The 24131-nt window shown below is 36.1% G+C and overlaps 1 protein-coding gene and 1 long non-coding RNA gene across 2 annotated transcripts; one reads left to right on the forward strand and one right to left on the reverse strand.

The window, feature by feature from the left end:
- Positions 1-2493: 2493 nt before the first annotated feature.
- Positions 2494-3087, forward strand: LOC140006859 (uncharacterized). Its single transcript, XM_072049526.1, has one exon. It carries the CDS (start codon positions 2494-2496, stop codon positions 3085-3087), a length of 594 nt encoding a protein of 197 aa, XP_071905627.1.
- A 9018-nt stretch (positions 3088-12105) lies between these two features.
- Positions 12106-12951, reverse strand: LOC140006197 (uncharacterized). Its single transcript, XR_011813831.1, has 2 exons — positions 12910-12951; positions 12106-12365 (listed from the first exon to the last, which is right to left on the reverse strand). It is a non-coding gene; the product is annotated as an uncharacterized lncRNA (long non-coding RNA).
- Positions 12952-24131: the final 11180 nt, after the last annotated feature.

The following is a 24131-nucleotide window of genomic DNA, read 5'->3' on the forward strand; positions in this document are numbered from 1 at the left end:
TTTCTGCCAATTCTTCTACGAATGAATCAATAATTGAGTTTGCATATCTCTTTCCCAGTGCTACAAGCAAAGGTCCTAGCCCACCCACCCAGAACGAGTCATCTTTTTTCAGAGGAAGAAATGATACGTAACCCAACGTTTCATGGTCAGTCAAAGAGCACTCGGGATGCAGTGGGCCACTGGCTGCTAAAAATTGCATTCCCATCTGTACCATACAAATTTCAAACTTTAGCTGAGCATACTTTACTGCTTTTTTGGACCTAAAAGAAGACTCCAAATCCTAGACAGAGAAATGGGAAAGCTTTAAGTGTCAAATAAAAAATTTTACAATTGTTTGACTAATCTCTCTATCAATTAAATTGGATGTTGGGAACAGTTATCCAAGTTTTGACATGCCAAGCAGTGAGAACCGAGAGAACGAAGTGTGAAAGACACAAACTAGATTAGTATTGAGACGCCGCTGGCCATTTGGTCTAGTGGTCATCACCCTCTTTGGTGATGCTGGAGGAGGTCCCACAAATTTGCCACTTTACGTGGCTAGTCTTTTGCCCCCACAGGATAGCTCGAGCGGTCCGCTCCCCCTCCTTAGGATATGACGACCTTCTTGGCTTGTCCAGAATTCGAGTTCCACTGTTAACGTGCTCGGTGTGGAGTGGAGCCTCCTCTCCCGGACCGCAGGGGATTAGTCGGACCCTGTAAGGATTGACCCGGATACCCCTTTGTTGACAAAAAAAAAAAAAAGATTAGTATTGAGACCAATAAAAATTGAAGAGTCAGTTGATCTAGAAATGGTTTTTAATTCATAACCTCCAGCATGACTTACAGTTTTCCTTAATGCATGATCTGTATGATTAATCTCATCAAAGGAAATGAATGTGCATGTTCAATCAACCAAGTCATCATCAAAGGAAAATGGTGTTATTGTCTGAACACGTTTTGTGTACACAACTTGATTGTGCACATAAACTTGTATAAAACAATTCAATAGATAACATCAACCAATCTTTATATTCATTTGCAAAAACAAGCTTAAATTAAGTTGTTGATACCAAGTCAAGCTAACGAAAGGATGACCAGCAGTGTAAAAAGAGCAATAGTTTACTAATTCTTTTCATGAAAAAGTCATAGATGCCAACCATACCACAGTGCCACCATTGAATATAAATTGGAGAATGTTCTTCCAATAGCCAGAGAAAGCTAGTATCGGTCCATATCAATTTTACTACTTAGGGAGCTTTGTTCCCTAAGTAGATTTTGCTCTCTAGATAAGAAAAACAGTGTTCAAATATCTAGCTAGAAAGCATGAAAGGGAGGGAACTCTAGTGGGAGGAAAGGGGCCAACCCTGGAAACACAAACACAAGTTCAAATACGAGGTTTGGAAACTCTGCATGATGAGCCAGGAAGGAGTATAATAGAAACCGAGAGAAAGGAACAAAGGGATGCTCATGACAAGGGTGTGAAGGAGAAAGGACAAGAGGGACTACTGAGAAGAGGAAGTCAAGAGGAGAACCTGAGGGAAGGGGGGGAAATGGTACCAGTAAGGAACTTGGAGGAGCAGGAAAAGGGAAAGGATGAGGGACAAGGAAAGAAGTATCAGGTGAATACCCCCTCAAAAACACCTTCAAGGGACAACATCGGAGCCAAGGAAACTGATAATATACAGGAAATGTGGATAGATGTAAGTGAAGGTGAAAAAAGGAAAGGACTAGGAAAATGTCAGAAAGGTGAGGAGGTGGAGGAGAGTAGCACAGGAGAAAAAGGAATAGAGTTGGAAAAACAAGAGGAATTGAAGAAAATTGTGACAACAGAAAGAATACTTCGTCACTTTAGAAGAAGCATGACAGGGAGAGGAGTCCCTATGGCCGAAATAAACATGCAACAGAAGCAACCTAGGCAAAGAGGAAAAAGGAAAACCATGTTTACAGATGAACCGGAGGACATGCTGGTAGACTCAGATACTATGGAACAGGGAAGGACAAAAGTACTAAGGAAAGAGGTGCAACTTGAAACACTACTGAGGGTGACGGAGGCAATCCCTGAAGGGCCTCCACAGTGTCAATGAAGGTAGGGGTGTGGAACTGTCGAGGTGCAGGGAGCCCCTTGACAGTTCCCCAACTGAAGGAGGTAACACATCTTCACTCCCCAGGAGTTTTATTTCTGAGTGAAACAAAAAACCAAAAAAAGTTTATGGAAAATGTGAAAAAAAAAATTGAATTTTGATGGAAGTGCTGTGGTAGACTCAATAGGAAAAGCTGGAGGTTTAGTTTTGTTTTGGAAACACTGGATCAAAATGATAGAAGTGGAGCTCTCTAGTTTCTACATTACTGCTCGCATGTTGGATATGGAGGCGAGATGTGAATGGACTTTTATTGGAATATATGCTAGTACGGATGATGGAAAGAGGAGGAGTCAGTGGAGAGAGTTAGAGAGCAAAATGAATCAATGGGGCGACAAATGGATCATAGCTGGAGATTTTAATGATATATTGTCAAATGGAGAGAAGTGGGGGGGGAAGACAGAGACCTGAGTGGAGCTTTGCTGATTCTAGGGGGTTAGTAAATGGGAATAACTTGATAGATATAGAATACGAAGATAAGCCTTGGACCTGGGGTTCCCATTGGGATGGTCAGGAGATTAGACAAAGACTAGATCGAGCACTTGCAAACCAGGAATGGGCCCAAACGTTTGAAATAGCAAAGTGCACCCATATAGAAAAAGAGGCATCCGACCATAGCCTGCTCATGATTGATACAATGCCAAAAAGAAGAAAGGAAGGGAGGCGTTTTTATTTTGATAAAAGATGGGCACAAAACCAGCAGGTTGAGGAAGTGATAAGCGGAGCCTGGGACAAACCTCAACAAGGATCTAAAATGTTCAGTCTAGCTAGAAAGATAAAGAACTGTAAGACAAGCTTAATAGACTGGAGTAAGGCAAGTAAGACAAACTTTGGGAAAGAGATAAAAGCGTTAAAGCAACAGATCATGGAAGCAAAAAATGGAAAGTATGAAAAGAACAAGGGGATCATTGCTGAACTGAGGTTGAAGCTAAGTCAAGCTTACAAACAAGAGGAGATTTACTGGGCATAAAAAGCAAGATGCAAGTGGCTTCAAGAGGGAGATAAAAATACAGCTTTCTTCCATGCAAGGGTGAGAACTAGGAGGCAAAGAAACAGATTAACATGCCTGCAAAATGAGGATGGGAAGTGGTGTGAAACAGACCAAGAAATCGAAGAGGAAATATGTAATTTTTACAAGAAAATGTATACATCTTCTCAACCATCTGACATTGAAGTAGTTACTGAGGGGGTTCCTTGTACAGTCACAATGGAGATGAATGCAATGCTGATAAAACCAGTAGATGAAAAGGAAGTGAAGGCTGCATTATTCTCTATGCATCCAAACAAGGCTCCGGGACCTGACGGTATGTCCCCTTTCTTTTTCCAAAGGTACTGGACTACTTGCAAAAATGATATTGTGATGGCTATTCAAAGTTTTCTTGCTAGGGGTCAATTACTAAAAGCTTTGAATGAAACTATAGTGACTTTGATTCCGAAAGTAGAAGCTCCCATCAACCTTTTCCAGTATAGGCCTATCTCTTTATGTAATGTTATCTATAGAGTCATTGCAAAGGTGTTGGCAAACAGATTGAAAAGAGTCATCCCAAAATGCATTAGCTATGCCCAATCTGCTTTTGTCCCTGGTCGACATATCCTTGACAATGTAATCCTAGCCCAGGAACTGATGTACTTCTTGAAAAATAAGAGAACAGGCAGAAATGGTTTCATGACTCTAAAACTTGATCTTTCAAAGGCCTACGACAGAGTAGAATGGCTTTTCCTAGGAAGGATGATGATGAAAATGGGATTCTGTCCCACATGGGTAAAATGGATCCTCAACTGTGTTACAACTGCTGCTTACTCTTTTAATGTAAATGGCCAAAAGGTGGGATATGTTAAACCATCCAGGGGTATTAGACAAGGAGATCCCCTTTCCCCTTATTTATTCCTTATTTGTGCTGAGGGGCTGTCCAACCTGATGAACCAGAGACTAAACAGTAAAGCTCTAACAGGTGTCAAAGTAGGGAAGGAATGTCCAATGCTGTCTCATTTACTGTTTGCTGATGACTCTCTATTCTGCTGTAAAGCTAGTATCCAGGAAGCTGAACAAATGAAAGGGATGTTTGCTATATATGAACGAGCTTCAGGACAGGCCACCAACTATGAAAAGTCTACTGTGTTCTTTAGTGCAAACACAAACAAAGATTTGAGGAAGACCATATGTGTGGGGCTTGGAAATATGAAAGAAGCTGCAAGTGGGGAATACTTAGGACTCCCTATGATGATAGGCAGATCAAAACAACAGGTTTTTGGCTATATCAAACAAAAGGTAAAAGACAAGTTACAAGGATGGAAGAGAAACCTGTTAAGCCCAGCAGGAAGGGAGACTCTTATCAAATCAGTGGTAATGACTCTTCCCATATATACCATGTCATGCTTCAAACTTCCCAAAGTGCTGTGTAAGGATATAAGTCAGATGATAGCTAGGTTCTGGTGGAATGGGGGAGAGAAAGAGAGGAAAATACATTGGACTAGCTGGAAAAAAATGTCTCAGGTGAAAGGTAGAGGGGGACTGGGTTTTAGAGACCTGGAAAAATTCAATGAAGCTCTCTTAGCCAAGCAACTATGGAGAATACTCACCAATCCAAATTTGCTGGTGAGTAAGATGATGAAGGCTAAGTATCTAGCACAACCACAGAACTGGAACAAGGATCCACCTCGAGCAACTTCTTGGATCTGGAAAAGCATAATGGGAAGCAAGAAACTGTTGACAGAAGGGATAGGGAAGAGAGTAGGGAATGGAACAACAATCGATATTTGGCAGGATATTTGGGTACCAGGGAGTGATGATGGCAGGATAAAAACTCGGAGAGATCCACAGTGCACCATAAGGAAAGTAGATGAACTGATAACAGATGGAAAATGGAATCAAAGAACTCTGAATCGTTGGTTTATAGAAGAGGATATCCAGAAGATAAAGGCTATACCACTAAGTATTACAGGCTGCCAAGATATATTGTATTGGAGATACACCAATTCAGGCGTGTTCACTGTGAAGTCAGCCTATGATGTAGCAATGAGTACAAGTCAGCAACAGCACAAGGAAAGGATGCAAGAGGTTAGAGGGGGAACGAGCTATGCCCAACAGAGCTCAAAAATCTGGAAAGGGGTGTGGTCCTTACAGATGAAACACAAACTAAAACATTTCATCTGGAGGTGTCTACATCATAGCCTACCAGTAAATGAACAAATAAGCAGGAGAACAGGTAAAGGCAGTCCAATGTGTAGAAGTTGTGGGGAAGGGGTGGAAACAATTGAACATATGCTGTTTTTTTGCAACACTGCTGAAACCACCTGGAAGCTAGCACCAATACAATGGGATGGTTTGAAGGATATGAGAAGCAATTTTGTAAGATGGTGGGAAGGGATATTAGGCGCAAAAAAGAGGGAACAAGGTAAGGAGCATATAGCGCTAACTGTAAATATCCTTTGGCAAATATGGAAGACGAGGAACAGGAAAGCTTTTGATGAAAAAGATGCAGATCCAAGGAAGTCAGTACAAAAAGCTATGGTAGAATGGAATGAGTATATAGAAGCCCAAAAAAGTTTAGATGGAAAGTTCATTCAACAAACAACAAGCTCAAATAGCATCGAGGCATGGAAGCCACCCTCAAGAGGACAGATAAAAATAAATTCTGATGCTGCATTCTCACAAAACATGAAGAGAACAGGCATAAGTGCTGTGGCTAGGAATGCAGAAGGAAAACTGATGAAAGCTTGGGCAAGAGCTGAACTAAAAGTCAGCGAGCCACAAGTGGAGGAAGCAGCAGCAATTCGGATGGGAATGCAAATGGCTTGCGATGCAAACTGGAAGGAAGTAGAATTCCAGTCTGACTGCAAGGAGGTAGTGGACATGATCAACAAGGAAAAGGACCAGCATACCAGGATAGCTACTGTCCTTGAAGACATTGTAAATATGAGATGTTTGTTTGAACAATGTACTTTTTCTTTTGTTCATAGAGCTGGAAACAGCTGTGCATATAGCTTAGCAAAATTTGCGGTAAAACTAACTAAAAATGTTGAATGGGAAGAGTGTTTTCCCATGTGGCTCCATGAGAGTGCACAAAAGGATTACAAAGGGAGAAATTCTGATGTATCCAATCTTGTAATATCAAGTTCATGAAATGAAGTGAATTTATGATGTTTTGACAAAAAAAAATGAAAGGGAGAGAGATGAGCACTTCCCCTACTTATGTAAGATTGTCCAGCAGCAATGATGGAGAGGCCACAGGTTCTCCTCGCAAAGGTTGTATTCCCATACTTGTGGGAACTGATAATGAGAAGATGGAGAGATTATGTGTACCTGTTAAGCTCATCAATCACCCTTCTTTGGTTTCTTTACTTGATGATTCTATCTTGGATTGTGGATATTCTCAGTGTGGATTACTTAGAGTTTCATGTTGTTGGGCTCTGAGAGAGCCAAACTCGAGGAGAATTTAACCATGAGCTAGAATGAGAACCACAACCATGGGTTTGACACCACATCCAACCCAAAACTTTAAGGCATTGGGTCTATGGATCATTCCCACTTATATGTTCCTCATTCTACTCATCTCTTTCCGATGTGGGATATTGATTCACACTTGATATCCCAACAATCTCCCCCTCAATTGTGAATCTCTTTCACATCGGACCTCTCTCCCTAGCCCATCCACTCCATCAATCCCACTTCAATCTGAAGTGTACGATTCTTGCTCAAGAACCCACATGCCCTTGCCTTATTGTAGGTTTGCATGATTTTTTTCCCCCGCTCTTATCCAAACCACGCCTTACCACTTCCATTGGCTTTTTATCCTGGAGTCACTGTCCAGCAGAACCATCGACTCTGATACCACTTGTTGGGTTCTGAGAGAGACAAACTCGGGGAGAATTTAACCATGAGTTAGAATGGGAACCACAACCATGGGATTGACACCAAATCCAACCTAAAACCTTAAGGCATTGGGTCTATGGATCATTCCCACTTATATGTTTCTCATTCTACTCATCTCATTCCGATGTGAGATATTGATTCACACTTGATATCCCAACAATGGATACCATTGGTTGGCTTAATTTCTTTTAGGTAGAATTCTTGTTTTGTGTGGAAGTAACTAGTTTCCTAATTGGTTTTAGTTACTTGAAATAGTAGTCAAGTAAAACCCTATTTAACTATATACTATTTCCTACTCTATATGAGTTTAGGAAATAGTATTGGTTTTCAATTGTTATTTGATTTTTTGGCAGTAATGTTCTCTATAAATAGGTAGGTTGGCATACTACAAAAAAAAACACACAAAGAGAAACACAAGGAGACACAAGGGGCATCATGTAGCCTTATACATGGGGTGTGAGAGAGGGTTCTTGAGAGATGAGAGATGGTATACAAGGGTTGGACTTGGGTTCAAATTGTATTCTTGTATAGGGTTTTCCTCTCATAATAAAGAACATGTTTCTCTCCGTGGATGTAGGCTCAATGGTGGAGTCGAATCACGTTAAATATTGTGTGTCGTCTATCTTTTATGCTTGTGGCTTGTTCCTCATTAAATTATTGTGCACTTGATGTCTCAATAGTTATTTGTTCCGCGTCTGGATCCTAACAAGTGGTATCAGAACTTGGTTGCGAGTCTGGGCTGCTCAAGGTTTGTAATTGGATTCTAGTTAACTATTGAGATCAAGTGGATTGGTAGCTGTCACCAATTGAACAATTTAATGTATGGTATCCTTGTTTCAATGGCTTGACAAAAAACATTGATGGTGAAAGATGAAAAGTATGAAGATGCTTGACGGTGAATCTAGGCAGGTGATTCAAGGGTCAAGAAAAAGATGGAATCCAATGTTGATTTTGGACATGAATCGGTGGAGACTTTCTCACACCTCCAACAGTTGATATTTCATCTCGGTGGATTTTAGATTTTGGTTATGTTTTTTGGGTGGTGTGGCATGTGTCCCAAAGAATTAAGGAGATCTAATTTCTATGCGCCAGAAGACTCTGACAGTTACGAGTTTTTCGTTTTAGGTGGAGTTTTGGAAACCACACGTGGCGAGACAGTTCTGAGGATGGAAAGAAGTATGGTGACTTTACCACTTGATTACCTCAATGGTTAGGGTTAGAGCTCACAGAAGGGGATCCCAAATTGCAAGTGGTGGTGAGAAGAAATCCTGCAAAGGAAGACGGTGAATTGAGGCACCTTCTCACGAGTCAACTGGAGGTTGGACTCAGGGTAACTACACATGTTCATTTGCCGATTGAATCAATTTGGTGTCAGGACTGTATTGATTCGGGTGTGTAGTTTGATACCATATTATTTGGTAGTTGAAGGCAAATGGTTGCTAAAAGAAATTTTAGCCAAGATGGAGATTTGTTAGGAAATTGGCTTAATTTCTTTTAGGTAGAATTCTTGTTTTGTGTGGAAGTAACTAGTTTCCTAATTGGTTTTAGTTACTTGAAATAGTAGTTAAGTAAAACCCTATTTAGCTAGATGCTATTTCCTACTCTATATGAGTTTAGGAAATAGTATTGGTTTTCAATTGTTATTTGGTTTTTTGGCAGTAATGTTCTCTATAAATAGGTAGGTTGGCATACTACAAAAAAAAACACACAAAGAGAAACACAAGGAGACACAAGGGGCATCATGTAGCCTTATACATGGGGTGTGAGAGAGGGTTCTTGAGATATGAGAGATGGTATACAAGGGTTGGGATTGGGTTCAAGTTGTATTCTTGTATAGGGTTTTTCACTCATAATAAAGAACAGGTTTCTCTCCGTGGATGTAGGTTCAATGGTGGAGCCGAACCACATTAAATATTGTGTATCGTCTATCTTTTATGCTTGTGGCTTGTTCCTCATTAAATTATTGTACACTTGATGTCTCAATAGTTGTTTGTTCCGCGTCTGGATCCTAACACATGTGATACTAAAGATTTTAAAGAAATTGTCAAGTCTTTATCAAGAAGGAAGTGTGTGCTATTTTAGAGTCTGTCTATTTTGTACAGACTAATCAGCAGCGGTGGCAAGTGTTGGCGGCGTTGCCGCACTAGAATTCTACGTGGTAGAAGCGCTTCATGGTGAAAAAAAGGATTTGGGTTCAGTTCTGATGAAGTTCTTGAAGCCCACAAGCCTGAAACCAGGTGAACATGTAGGTTTCATCAACTAGTTGCTCCGCCGTGGCATTGATTGATTTTGTCTCCATTTCTCCCGTTGTAGTTGAGAAGAGTGGGCTGAGATTCGAAGCAATATGGACAGGGAAACATCGGTGGATTTTGTTACGATTTTATGGCATAGTTTTCAAAATATCTCCTTTCCCTCTAGAGGAAAAAATTCCAAACGACAATACGGAAGTTAGATTCCCATAATATAAATTTGTGCTCCTTTCTACCAGGCATTGTCTCTGGAACATTTCTTCTTACTAGATCCTCCATGCAGATTAATTCAGCACCACAAATCTAAAGAAAGAAAATGCACAATTATATGATGGTCTCTTTCCCACAATCCTTTTCCATGATTTTTTTTGGCACGTTTGGAACATGCTACCTACTGTATAAGTACAGTAGTGAATAGTAGTTTTCTCAATTTGAGGTAAACCTATGGTTTTCATTGCCATTTCTAAAAAGAGTAAACTAAACCAAGTGGTATCCAACAAAACTCTTCCCACAGAGGCATATAAAACCTATCAGCATATTGGACCATGGGGGCCTTGGGGGAACCCTCTCGCCCCCTACAATTTCTATGAACCTTTTAATAAGTCCTCTTCTTGGCCCTTGTAACATTGTGGTAAAAAAAACCCATAAATTGGTCTCACTTCCCATAATTTTGCCTTAGAGAAATTTGTAACTTGCACTCCTGCCGACTCTGCCACTGCCTATCCATAAGCTCCTCGGATTAAAAACTTAGACGAAATGTATCGAGAAGTCTGCTGATCAAAGTTCCAAGCTAGAGACACTTGCTAATTCTCCTTGCTTCGGCTGACCTTTCCCCAAACTCGCTACTATTCCCTGAAGTTCAGGTTTATCGTCTTCAAGTAACAGTTGCTCATATATATGCTCATGTATTGTAATAGCATTGCAAGTAAACTTATGCGTGACAAGAAAATATAGAGACCTGCATGTAAAATATGATAGCCCACCTCGTACCAAAAGACAATGCAATTCAAATTAAGAAATTGTTGACGAACAATTATTTGATTTTTACCATTTGGGACTATTAAATTTTCATCGATTTTCCTACTTTGCCTAAAAATAGAAATTCTAAGGGGCATATTTATTTTGATCGAAACATTGAAGATCAATTTGGTACGTTGGCGGAACATTAGGGATCAAAACAAAAAAGAAAATAAATTACTCCATTTCTCCTTTCTTATTATTACGGTCAAAGTACAAAAAAAAAAAAAAAAGGATCTATGTACAGGCATTGAATTACGCGCATCAAAGGACTGGACGACATCATTTGGAATTCTATGTCCATTGAATTGGCTGAATATGTGAACAAGTTTAATGTGAAACAAAAGTTTTGGGAACAAGGTTTCATTTAGCGGTTTTTGAGAAGGCTAAGGTGGTTTTCTTTGTATTTATTATTTTGGTTTCTGAGTACATGTCTATGATGAAGTTACAAATTAATACCACCACACTAAATGAGGGAAAAAAAAAGGAAAAAGAAAGTTGAATTGGGTGCTTGTTTAAACTGGACACAGAGAGTTGAGTCCTATATGGAATTGTGGATCGTAGGAAAATCACTGATAATTTTGTCAAAGTTCTTTTGCAAACAATTTTTGGTTGGTAATATACCACACGGCATACGAATCTAAGATACAACGATGGATAGGAGAAATCAAGGCTGAAAAGTAAAGGTTCGAAAACTAACTTCTTGAATTCTAATTCTCTAACCAATTGTTTTATTAAGGGTTAATCACATTTTATCCCCTTAAAGAATACTTCATTTCTCAGTTTACCCCCTAACCTTTAATTTTGCTCACTTAACCCCCTTTAGGACAAAATTGCCCTTGCATTATTTTGACTTTTTATTTACTTTGTTTTCCTTTCTTTTATTTCTTTTTCTCTTTTTTCTTTATTTAATTCTGCCTCTTTCCCGCAAAAATCTTCACCTTAATGATTGAAATTAAAAAAGAGGAATTGTAAAGATTTATCTTCTCCTTAAATAAATAAAAAAATATTCAAATCACTTTCCTAAAATACAATTTTTTTAGCCTTTCAATTCTTTTAATTTTGGGTTTTCCTCTTTCCTTTCTAGTTTCTCATTTTATTTCCAAGAAAATATCTTAAGATGAAATTGTGACCTAATTAATACTCATCAGTTGAAATTTGTGACACGTGGCATCATAAAAAAAATCAAAATTAGTTTTTGATACCTTTTAAATTTTCACTCAGAAATATGCAATTATAAACTCAAAACAAAAATTTTCGTTGAAATGAAATTTCTATTAGGAAGGATTAAAAAGAGAAGAAAGAGAAAAACAAATAAAAGAAAGGAAAACAATTTCATCTTATGATATTTTCTTGAGAATAAAATGAAAAACTAGAAAGGAAAGAGGAAAACCCAAAATTAAAAGAATTGAAAGGCTAAAAAAATTGTATTTTAGGAAAGTGATTTGAATATTTTTTAAATCATTTAAGGAGAAGATAGATCTTTGCAATTTCTTTTTTTTTAATTTCAATCATTAAGGTGAAGATTTTTGTGGGAGAGAGAAAGAATTAAATAAAGAAGAAAGAGAAAAAGAAATAAATGAAAGGAAAACAAAATAAATGAAAAGTCAAAATAATGCAAAGGGTAATTTTGTCCTAAAGGGGGTTATGTGACGACCCCACTTCCCCCTAAGGCGAACCAGAGGGTTGGCGGGTCGCCTGCCTAGCTCTCGTCAGGACTCACGCAAGCAAACCGACCAAATATCCACGTATAACTTAAACCAAAACACAATCCGCCATCCGATCATGCCAACTTTTAAGCGGCTTGAATACTAAAACACATTAACTTCAAAGATAACAGCAACCGAAGTTAGCCAATCGGCGGCTCCTAAACACCTCACGCGTTACATTCAAGAAGTAAGGTCTTACAGTTTCCAAAACATGAAATTTCATACAGCCCGAGTATATATACACATACAAGCCAAATATTATAATCAGGGTTTACACATCTCCAGCTTCAACCCCAAAACAAAACTATATCGTTTAATTCAAATACATTACAAGTCACAAAACGAAGTAGATACATTCTTAAGAAGATATAAGCAGCTCAGATTTCTCAAACCTCAAGACCTGTCAAGGAAAACAAATAAACGTGGGGTGAGCTAAAGCTCAGTGGTGCCCCAAAATCATGCAATCACTCGAAACAATTAACACGTACTGATTCGACTGAAGTAAATAAATAGGGAAGCAATAATATTCAAGTATACCTTAGACTGGTCGAGGGATTCACCCAACGACATTACATCCAACACTTATATTTATAGACTGGTCGAGGGATTCACCCAACGACATTACGTCCAGCACTTGATTGTTATAGACTGATCGAGGGATTCACCCAACGACTTTACGTCCAACACTTGATTATTATGACAAGATAAGAAACCCTCCCACCCTTATGGTGTGGTACATTCCCCTGCCTAGTAATTTAGCACTTAGCAAACGCAAGCAAGCTATTCACGAAAAACACTTCAAGCAAGTCACCACTCGAAAGTCTAGTGTGATAAAGTTCACATTGCTCACTTCGATGGATCAGCAATCATTTTTAGCAATTATCACACAACGAGTCGATAAAGCACTTTAACCAAGTAGTCATAAAACAGGCAGGGACACTCACCAAAAGTGAAGCTCAAAAGTCAAGCTGGGAATCGAAGTCCACGTCCTCGCTACACCCTAGAAATCCAAGTTTTAAAACTATAAGTTTTACTAAACAAGTTCTTGTTTTGTATATAAAAGGTTATCCTGTATAAAACTAATTTAATTTCTCTAAACAAATCAATCATTCCCTTGGAATTAAGGCTAGTAAAGAAATAAAATATCTCGTATGGTTTCTTTAAAGGTATTTCCCTTCTAGAGGGCAAACTAGAACCAAATTAATTCAAACAAGTTTTCTTTGTCTTTTATTTGAAATTATTCAAATCTAATGTTTTTAACAAATTTCCTTTAAAACGTCTAGTCAAGGATAGTTTTAGGAAAGCTTAAAATTTAGAAGGTTAAATACGATTACTCCCTAAAGATAATAAACTAGCTTAAGCAAAATAAAGGAATTAACTAGTCGGCAAGGTTTTAAAAGTCCAAATAACTAAGTTTTAATAATATACTAAACTCAATTCTATCACTTGATATTAAGGCAGAATATTTCCACAAAATTTGATTTTGAAAATATTCAAGATCAAGAATAATCAAAACGGTCTTCACAAATTCAGCTCATTTGCACAATGGATTCCCAAGTCACCAAGATAAACAAAAATCACAAACCAAATATCAATTTCTCTAGGGCTTCATCAATCATTAGCCCTAGGTCTCAACAGATTCAATTCTAATCAAAATCAACCAAAGGAAGTCCAAAGTATTAAAACAATTCCAAATCACAAATCGTGGACCTTCCAAATGCATTTTGGCCAAACCACTTAAACAATTCCACCAAGAATTTAACCCTTGCAAAAATTACTTAAGTGGCCAAGAGCTTCATCAATCATTAGCTCTTGGTATCAAACAAACATCCTTTGCCACAAACAACAGAAATTTTAACTCAAATATAGAAGATAAGTCACGGCTAGCTTGCATTCAAATAATTCTAGAAGTTCATATTTTCCTTTCTTGCTTCGATAGTCAAGAAAAATTCTAGCAAATGTCAATTCAAGATGTCTATTAAATCTCCATCTTTTACTTGCTAGATGCACTAAACATATAGCTTATACCCTGCTCAACTTAAGCTAAAGCAAATAATACACGAATCCAGAAAAATAAACTCATCAAAAGCTTGAGCTAGTACGGCTAGCAACCACGTACAGATTTCCAGCAAAGATACTTCATAATTTTCAACAAGATTTCCATCCTTATCTTGCTTTAAACACTAAACACTTAACATGCGTTTTGTCCAACATGGAATGAGTCAAATGGTAAATAATTCCAGCAAGTTATTCCACCAAGAAGTCCTCATAAATCTGTCATCAGTTAGGATATCATTTTTCCACCAATTGGTAGATTAAATTTTGAAGCTTTCTCCATAATTCCTCATTTTCTTTCCATTCCAGCTCAACATGCAGAGTGCAATGATCATGCTAAGGTGTATCTTGTGCAATAATATGAAATTTATAACCAAAGATTCAAAAGAAAAAGTTGGATAAAACTCTGTTTCTTTCTCTCGGCCCAAGCTAAGAAACTCCAGCAGCTTTCTTTCAATATTCCTTTTTTTTTCTATTATACACGACTCATCTTAGCTTCATACATGATCAAAATAATTAACTATCAATGAGTTTTGATCCAGAATTGAGTTCGAACAACATCACAAGATACCATCCGACCAGAAGTTTAATCGATCCTACTCAATTAGCTTGCATGCAAGCTGATTTCGTTACCCCTAATTTTTCTGATTCACACACGGCTAGTTAACCTCATGCACGGCTCAAACATCATGTTGTTAGCTAGATAATCATAGGTATCAACTTAGTTCATCACAATGTAGAAGATTAGGTGCTACATTTCCAATTTATGCTCACGGAAGTTCCACTTCATCAAAACAGAATTTCTTATGCTCCTTAACTCATCATCCGAATGCATCAGCTTCACATGCAAGTCCTTAATCAGCTTAATCTACCTATAATCTACTGCTTTCAGCCCAGAAATTACCTCTACTGGAAGCTCACTCATGCGACAGAAACTGAAGTTTCCTTCCTCTCCTCTCGGCTGGCTCACGCACGCGATGGTTGGTCCTGGTTGCGGTGGTTGTAGCTGGTGGAGGTGAAGGTGTAAATGGAAAGCATGCACGGTCTCTCCCTTTCTTTCCTCAGGCTTGCGGACAGAAACAGAAAAAATTGCAGCTCGCGGTTTTCTTTTCTTTTCTCTCGGATGCGAGATGCGGCTCTCTCTCTCTTTCTCTGGTCGATGATCACGAGGTGGGGAGGAAATGTTGTAGTGGTCTGGGTTTGGAAGTGGAATGGTAGAGAGAAAATGGTGCACGGCTAGAGGAGGTTGAGTGTTGAAGTGGAGATGAAAGTGAAGTGCGGCAGAAATGGAAGAGTTGGCTCTTTGGTGATTGGCCGAATAGAGAGGTAGCGCATAAGGTTGTCCGACAATTTGGTTTTGGAATTGCATGGTTGTTTTGTGATAGTATGGAGGGTGTTTTAGTCTTTTCACGTCTCTTCCTAATCTCCACTCAAGACCTTAGTTCTAAACAAATTCAAAGTTTACCCCAAACGTGATTTAAACGTCGAATTATATACTAATCCTGCAAGACTTTAATTATCGAAATTTTCATGCCTTAAGTATGTTTAGTATACTTGTATCATGTTTATCTAAAATTTATTGGCTTTGTCTTGAAGTGAACATTCTTATTAGTATTTAACGTTATTCACTGATTAGAATTAATTATTGGAATTCAAGAAATTTTATATAATTACTCTACTCAGGTAGCATTAATTTTCAACATAAAGAAAACTAAGTATTTTAGCATTTTATTTTAAGGCGATAAATTATTCTAACTCCAGATGTATTAATTTAGTCTAGCAAAATCAAGAAAATTATATTATTTGTCACATGAAATTGTTTTTACGGACTTATTTGCAGACAAGGGAAATTAATGCTAAAATTTATTAAAGAGTTAAAAGAAATGCAAATGAACTACAAAATGATATTTATATATATATTTTTCAGGGTTCTCACAGGTTAAGTGAGCAAAATTAAAGGTTATGGGGTAAACTGAGAAATTGGGTATTCTTTAAAGGAATAAAATGTGATTAACCTTTTATTAATGAATCAATAATTGAGTTTGAATTTGTATTCTTCCCAGTGTTATAAGAAAAGGTCATACCAACGCAGGAATGAGACATCGTTGAAAAGGAAGGAATGATAGGTACCCCAGCGTTTCATATCAGTCAAGACTCAAGACACTGTGTGGCTGCTAGAAATTGTACTCTCATTTGTACAATGCAAATTATTTCGGGTTATTATCACTTTACCCCCTTAAACTATATCACTACTATCAGTTTACCCCCTAACGTTATCTTTTGGTCACTTTACCCTCATAAGTAATTCAACTAAACATGTTAAAAAATTTTGGACAAAAATACCCTTTTATTTTATAACATTACTACATTGTTATTATCACTTTATTCGTTTAAATTATAGTGATACAATCACTTTAGTTCCTAACATTATTTTTTAGACATTTTACCTTATCATTAATTTAACTAGTATGGTTAAAATTTTTTAAATATATATACCCTTTTTTATATATAATTAAAAAAAAAAGTTGAAATGGTTATTCTTTCTTTTTTTCACTTTAAGAGATTGAAAAATATAAAAATAAAAGGATTTTCTCAAATTTCTTTTTTCCCATTTATTAATACTAGGAAAAGAAAAAGAGATAGGAAAGAAAGAAACAAAAAATTAGATTTTGCAAAAAAAGAAAATAAAAAAAGTTTAACATTATCGTATTACTTTAAGGTTGTCGAGATTAGGATTAGAATTTCGTGGTAAACAAAAAAGTGAAATAATTTTAAAATAATAAAAGTATTTAATTCTTTTTTATTTGTAATTTTTTAAAAAATGATTGAGCTCTCTCTCTCCCTCTCCCCCTCCCCCTCCCCCTCTCCATCTTTCTATTTTTTTTCAATATTAATAAGGCTACCAAGAAGAAAGAAATTAATATTTTTGAATTTTTTTCTTGATACTAAAAAGGAGAAGAGTCACTCTAAATTTTTTATTATTTTTATTATGCAAAGAGGAGGATATTTTCTTCTAAAGTTTTTTAACTTACTAAGTTGGTTTAATGGTAGGATAAATTGTCTAAAAAATAACTCAAGGGGGTAAATTGATAATGAGACTATATTTTATGGGGGTAAAGTAATAATAATTTTAAGAGTTAAACATGTCTTTTCACTTTAATTAATAAACTCCGTTAAGTTTGACCGTCAGTCTTGGAGACAAAATGATTAAAAGATAACGTTAAGGGGAAAATTGATAGTAGCACCAAACGTTAAGGGGGTAAAGTGATAATAACCCAATTATTTCAAACTTTAGCAGTGCTAATCAAGAGATCAAAGTGCGAAAGTCAAAATACATTGTGGGGTTGTCAGTTGAAGAGCCAATTGATTAAGACATGGTTGGTTGTTAATTCAAACAATCTGACAAGTTTTATGGATTTTTAATGCATGAACTGTGTGATTAAACTCATCAAACTGCACATTCAATCAGCCAAATCAATATCAAATTATGAACAAAAATCAGATTGGACATATACACCATTATTTGGATTTTTTTTGTGTTATTTCTTGAACACATTTTTTAACCACGTTTTTTTAAACGTACAGGAGTGTTTGGATAGCAAAAATATCTCAAATAATATTTTGATTGCATAATAAACACATTTCCCAACTCACATTTTTATATTCTCAATTATCTTTTTATCTCACATACATCACGCAACAAAAAGTGCTACAGTAATTATTCCAAATAATATTTCAAATAATACTCTATCCAAATTATGCTATAGTGTTATATTCGAAAAGATTATCCAAATAATCTTAAATCCAAATGCACTGTAAATAAGTGGAATGACATAAGAAAATATTGATTTTGTTTTAAATTCTTGAGAAATCATTGCAGGACACTTTGTATTCTTATACTCTCAATCACACGTGACTTTGTATTGATAATAGTACTTGAGAATTGTGTTTATTACTGCTTCTTTTCAGACGCGACTTTGAAATGTAGATAGTTTCAGAAAAGTTGTAGGTAAGTTCCATCTCAGAAGCAAATTCAATTGGCAATCAAAATGGATTGCTCTGGATCATTACTTTAGTTGGAATTAGTCCTTCCAGAACCGATGTCACATAATTGTTTCTTGAAACAAGCAAAGATATAAGATCACTGAGTTGATTTTCCAAGTCTCGTGAGATCTAATTTATCCCATATATAAAAAGAGAATTTGACTGTGGCAAATTATGTATTGTCAGAAGCAAATTCAATTGGCAATCAAAATGGATTGCTCTGGATCATTACTTTAGTTGGAATTAGTCCTTCCAAAACCGATGTCACATAATTGTTTCTTGAAACTAGCAAAGATATAAGATCACTGAGTTGATTTTCCAAGTCTCGTGAGCTCTAATTTATCCCATATATAAAAGGAGAATTTGACTGTTGTAAATTATATATTGTTTTAAGGACTTTGTGTACATAGCCAATTTTTTTCTTGTCGATTCATCGAAAGGGAATGATTAGGTTGGGTTGTAAGATGAAATGGATTTTAGACTAAGTTGTGCAAACCTAGTCATGCTAAGCAAAGGATGACCAGCAGCATACAAGAGTAACAGTTCAACTGCTAAATTCCACTTTAGACCCTTAAACTATAGATGCATTATCACTTTAGTTCTTCAACCTTATTTTTCAACATTTTACCCCATCAAGTATGAAATTCATCCACTTTAATTAGTCCTTGAAATTCAACTTTAGACACTTTACCCATAAAGTATGAAATTCATCTCACGTAATTGTCAAAATTAACATAATAGTTGGCAATTAATGCCTAAAGTTTAACGACTCAAGTGGGAATGATTTCTAGTTTAGTGGTTAAGTGTCTAAAAATAAAATTTAAGAACTAGATTGAAAAAATTTTCACACTTTAGGGAGTAAAATATCCATGACTAAAGTTTAAGGGTTGAAGTAGAAATTCGTGTATAGTTCAAAACTTCAAACTGGAAGTTAAGCATTATTTAATTCTTTTCATGAAAAAGTCATAGATGCCGGCTATAGCACAAGGCCACCATGTTCTATATATTGGATAGTGGCTGGTCTTTAACTCAATAGCCATACAAAGCCATCCTTATTCCATCACAACTTCACTACTTTGGGAGCTTTCTTCCCTAAGTAGATTTGCTTTCAAACAAGAAAAACATCATTCAAGCATCTAGATAAGAAGCATGAAAGGGAGGGAAATGAGCTCTTCCCCTACTTATGTAAGATTGTCCAGCAGCAATGATGCAGAGGCAACAAGCTCTCCTAGGAAAGGTTATGTTCCTGTACTTGTGGGAACTGACAATGAAGACATGGAGAGACTATGCATTCCTGTTAAGCTGATAAATCATCCTTCTCTGGCTTCTTTACTTGATGATTCCGTCTTGGATTTAGGATATACGCAGCACGGGTTACTTAGAGTTTCATGTGGTGCTGAAGACTTCAAAGAAATTGTCAAGAACATATCAAGAAGGAAGTATGTTCTATTCTAGAGTTCGTGTTTTCTGTAGACATTAATCAGCTAAATCATAATTAGCAGGCTGTATAAATGATGTATAGTTTTGATGCTTGTGAAATAGACCCTCAACTTTTGAGGTCTTGGGTTCTAATCCCCTTCACCCTTCCTGCTTTTAAATCACACCCTCTCCTGCTAGGAAAAAAAATAGAAAAAGTGTTGATGCATAGTCTCAGAAAGCCTCATTATGTAATTGAACTAAATAAGTTCAAACACAATGCAAAGAATTTTGGCAAAGTTCAGCAGTGAAGATTTACTTAAAATTTTGTAGACTGTACAATATTTATGCATTTCTTCTTGGTCCCATTTTTGACTTGTCGTACCATTCCTCAAGGTCCCTTGTTTATTATTTTGTGGTTGCAGATTATCAAGGTCTGTTCAATTTTGTTAAAGAATGAAACTATTTTGGTTGAATCTATCCTGTACCCTAAAGAACAGTAAGAGAAGATATTACATCTCTATTTATGTCTATATATGAATCAATCGCAGGTGCAATTTGGAAAAATACATTAGGGGCAACCTTAGTGCTTGTGAAACTTTCCAAAGAACAAAATTAATGTTTTGAAGGTGCATCTGAAAAAAGTTTTAGTCTTTGTAAGTTTCGTTGGTAAGTGTTTTTGGCCTAAGTGTGGGGAATGACCCCTCATACCTGAACCTCAAAGTCAGGCTATGGAAGATTTTTTCTGCTCTAGTGCATTCACGTTTTTAATTGTGTAACAGAACAAGCAACATACTCTTGCCTTTCAGTAAATTCTATATTAACAACATGTATTTTTTTTTTTGTTTTACTAAAAAAAGGTCCAGAGCATTTAACAAATTTGTGATTTTGGATTGTTTAGTATTTCAATTCCATCAAATTACAAAACTCGTCATTTGATTTTGGAATAATAAATTCACTTTAGAAAAATAGAGTGGGGCCAAAGGTACAGATTTTAGGTTGTTCAAGGAGAAAGAGTACAAGTAAGAGGTTTTGAATTCGAACACTCCTATTTATACTATAAAAAAAATCACATAATAAGTAAAAGTTTCTATTCCCCGATAAAAAAAGCAGACCATGACATATTTGAATTTATAAATAAAGCAATCATTTTCTTTCAAAAAACATGCAGCGCCTTGTACAATTGCTCGTGCCCCTGCAATTCTGTGAGGGGAAGGAGAGAAAAGCTTTTGTTTTTATTACAAATGTCACCTCTGCTTTGTTGATCAAAGAAGTCATCTTTGCATTGTTCTTAGATAATTAATAGTTTGTACAGTTTGTTTTATTGAAAAATCCGCACAATCCACTCAACTAATGAATCAAAAACTATATCGCTTTTTAAGAGAATTAACTGACTATATTGTCCTGTATTCATCACAGGCAGATTTACCCGGATTGGCAAGGGGGGCCTTCGGTTTAGATCGGTCACAGACACCCGGTATTCGTGTTAGAGTTGCTCGCAAGTAAATTCTTTGTAATTTTGTTTTTTTTTTGGTTTTTAATAATAAAACGGGGGTGGCGTCCCTCCCCGCATAGGGGGTTAGCCAAAAAAAAAAAAAAAATGACTAAAGTAGAAGGCTTGTAGTTTTGGATTTTTAGTGCTCCATTAATTTCTCAACAACTTAGTTGGCGCAAAGCTGAAAATTTTTCAAAATTATGTGGATACTAGTGCTATTTTCTGGGGGCTGCGGGAGGTCTGCCCTAACTCTATTCTATTTTATAAATATGGTTAGGGACCACGGAGGAAAAAACATTTTAATATCTGCAAGTGATCGAGAAAAAGTGGCTATGGTTGAAGCCACGCGATTTCGAGGCCTTGGATTTAAATTTGTTTTTTCTACTTTACTTGTTAAATCCCACTCCTTTCTTACTAGAAAAAATTAATTAAAAAAATGTGATGAAGGGAAAGAAACTATTATTGGAACAGAATCAGCACTTATTTTCTTCACATGGAAAGTCTACGAGAACAATAGGAAGAAACTTAAATCTTCTACCCACTCGTATTATTTTCTGTTTGGATATATCTATTCGTACTATTTTTGTCTTGCTACTCTTCCAAGCAAGAGTATAAAAAAAAAATTAAATAACATAAGATATTTTTTTTCCTAGCAAAGAGTTCATTTGCTAAAATATAATTCTTATCAATTGCCTAAACATTTATAGTCTCGTTGCATTTTTTTTTTTTTTGACCAAGAAAATGGAATCCAAGTTAGTCAAGAATAACGGATGCTGGAATCCGTACTTTATTAGTACGTATTAGGCTCAGAAAGAGTCAATTTTTTAACTGGATTGACTATGATAAAGGACTTGGACCTGAATTAGTAGAATACAACCAGCAGGCGTGTTAATTCAGAACATCCCACATGAATTATGACTTTTTTAATGCATGATCTGTGTGATTAACCCGATTGGATATACACACCAGGCCATTATTTGAATTTTTTTATTATGTTATTCGCTGAACACATTTATTAATCACATTTTCACGCATACGTATTTATTACGGACAGTGGTATAATGTTATTCTCAAAATATTTTCTAAATAATCTTAAATCCGAATACATTCTAAATAGGTGGAATGGCATAAGATGTTATTAATTATGTTAGAAATTCTTGAGAAAGCAATCCGGGATATTGGATATTGCTTTCTCATACTTTCACTCACGTGTGACTTTGTATTGACAATAGTCCTTGGGAATTGTGTTTATCAATACTCCTCCTGCGACGTGGTGAAATGTACCCTCAAAATTTGTCAAAAAAATAAAAGTCAAAAGTCAAATTATGGTTGGAGCTCTGAACTGGCTGATGAATAAATTCCAAGATGATGAAGCTAGAATTTTAGGTTCCATCTCAAAGCAAATCCAATTCGCAATGAATGGATTGCTCAGGATCTTATTAATTTGGCTGGAATTAATATCACCGAGTCGATTTTCCAAGTCTCATTAGCTCTAATTTGTCCCATATATATATAAGAAATTTTGACTGTAGTAAATTATTTCAAGGACTTTGTGTACATATCTAACTTTTTCTTTCTTGATTCTTCAAAGATGCTTTGGAACTCGGACGATATTCTTATTTGCTGTATTATTTGATCGTCAAACTTTCCCATACATCGTCACAACTTGATTGTGTACATAGACTTTTATAAAACAATCTATTCATTTGTAAAATAATAATAAAAAAAGGTTAAACTAAGTTGTGCATACCTAGTTATGATAACGAAAGGATGACTAGTAGTAAAACAAGAGCTTTAGTTTAATGGCTAAATTCCACTTTAGACCCATAAACTATAGATGCATTATCACTTTACTTCAACTTCATTTTCCAGCATTTTATCCTATCAGGTATTAAAGTCATCTGCTTTAGTCCTTGAATTTCAGATTTAGAAATTTTACCTCATCAAATATGAAATTCATCTCAGATAATTATTAAAATTAACTGAATAATAGGCAATTACTGCTTAAAGTTATGGATTCAATTGAGAATAATTTCGTAGTTTAGGGATAAAGTGTTGAAAAATAAAATTTAAGAATTGAAGTGGAATGGATTTCATACTTTAGAAAGTAAAATAACCACAAATGAAACTTATTATGGTTAAAGTGAAAGTTCATCTATAGTTTACGACTTCAAACTGGAATTTAAGCCTAGTTTAATTCTTTTCATGAAAAAGTCAAATATGCCGGCTATAGCTGCACGGGGCCACCGTGCTTTGTATGTTGGAGGGTGGCTGTTCTGTAGCTCCATAGCCACATAGAGGCATCCTTGGTCCATCACAACTTTTAACAACTAAGGCCATGCTTGGATTGCTTGTTTCCGTCGAAAAATATTGTCGTTTTCCTTGATCACATTTTCCTATCACCTTTTTCTCTCACATTTATCAAATCGCTCCAGTAATTTTTCCATAAAAAATGACAGAAAATGCAATCCAAACACAACCTAAGCTTTCGCTCAATAACCTCAAAGAGGGGCTCTTTGGGTTGCAGGTGAGTCTGCTTTGAAAAAAATTTAAAGTAGTTATTAGAGTACTTTTTTGATTTAATTAAATGTATATATCTGTTAGTTTCTTACATAATTTTTTTAGGTTCTTCTATCTATAGAATAGAATAAATTAGGTATTAATTCCTTACACAATCCGTTTAGACTTCTCTTCCCTATAAAACAGAATAGATTAAATAATAGAAATGTTATAATTACAGCAAAGCAAAAAAAAAAAAAAAAAGAGTCCATCACAATTTCGCTACTTTGGGAGGTTTCTTCCCCAGGTAGATTTTCTTTCAAACAAGAAAAACATCATTCAAGAATCTAGCTAACAAGCATGAAAGGAAGGGTGATGAACTCATCGCCTACTTATGTAAGATTGTCCAGCAGCAATGATGCAGATGACAAAAGTTTCCCTCGCAAGGGTTATGTTCCCATACTTGTGGGAACTGATAAGCAGGAGATGGAGAGATTATATGTGTTCCTGTTAAGATCATCAATCACTCTTCTTCGTTTCTTTACTTGATGATTCTGTCTTGGATTGTGGATATACTCAGCGTGGGTTACTTAGAGTTTCATGTGATGCTGAAGACTTCAAAGAAATTGTCAAGAACATATCAAGAAGGAAGTATGT

Source organism: Coffea arabica, chromosome 5e (assembly GCF_036785885.1).
Source record: "Coffea arabica cultivar ET-39 chromosome 5e, Coffea Arabica ET-39 HiFi, whole genome shotgun sequence".
NCBI lineage: Eukaryota > Viridiplantae > Streptophyta > Magnoliopsida > Gentianales > Rubiaceae > Coffea > Coffea arabica.

Bases quoted from the DNA above. Each gene is read 5' to 3' on its own strand.
- LOC140006859 (XM_072049526.1), top strand. From the start codon at position 2,494: ATGGAGAGAAGTGGGGGGGGAAGACAGAGACCTGAGTGGAGCTTTGCT.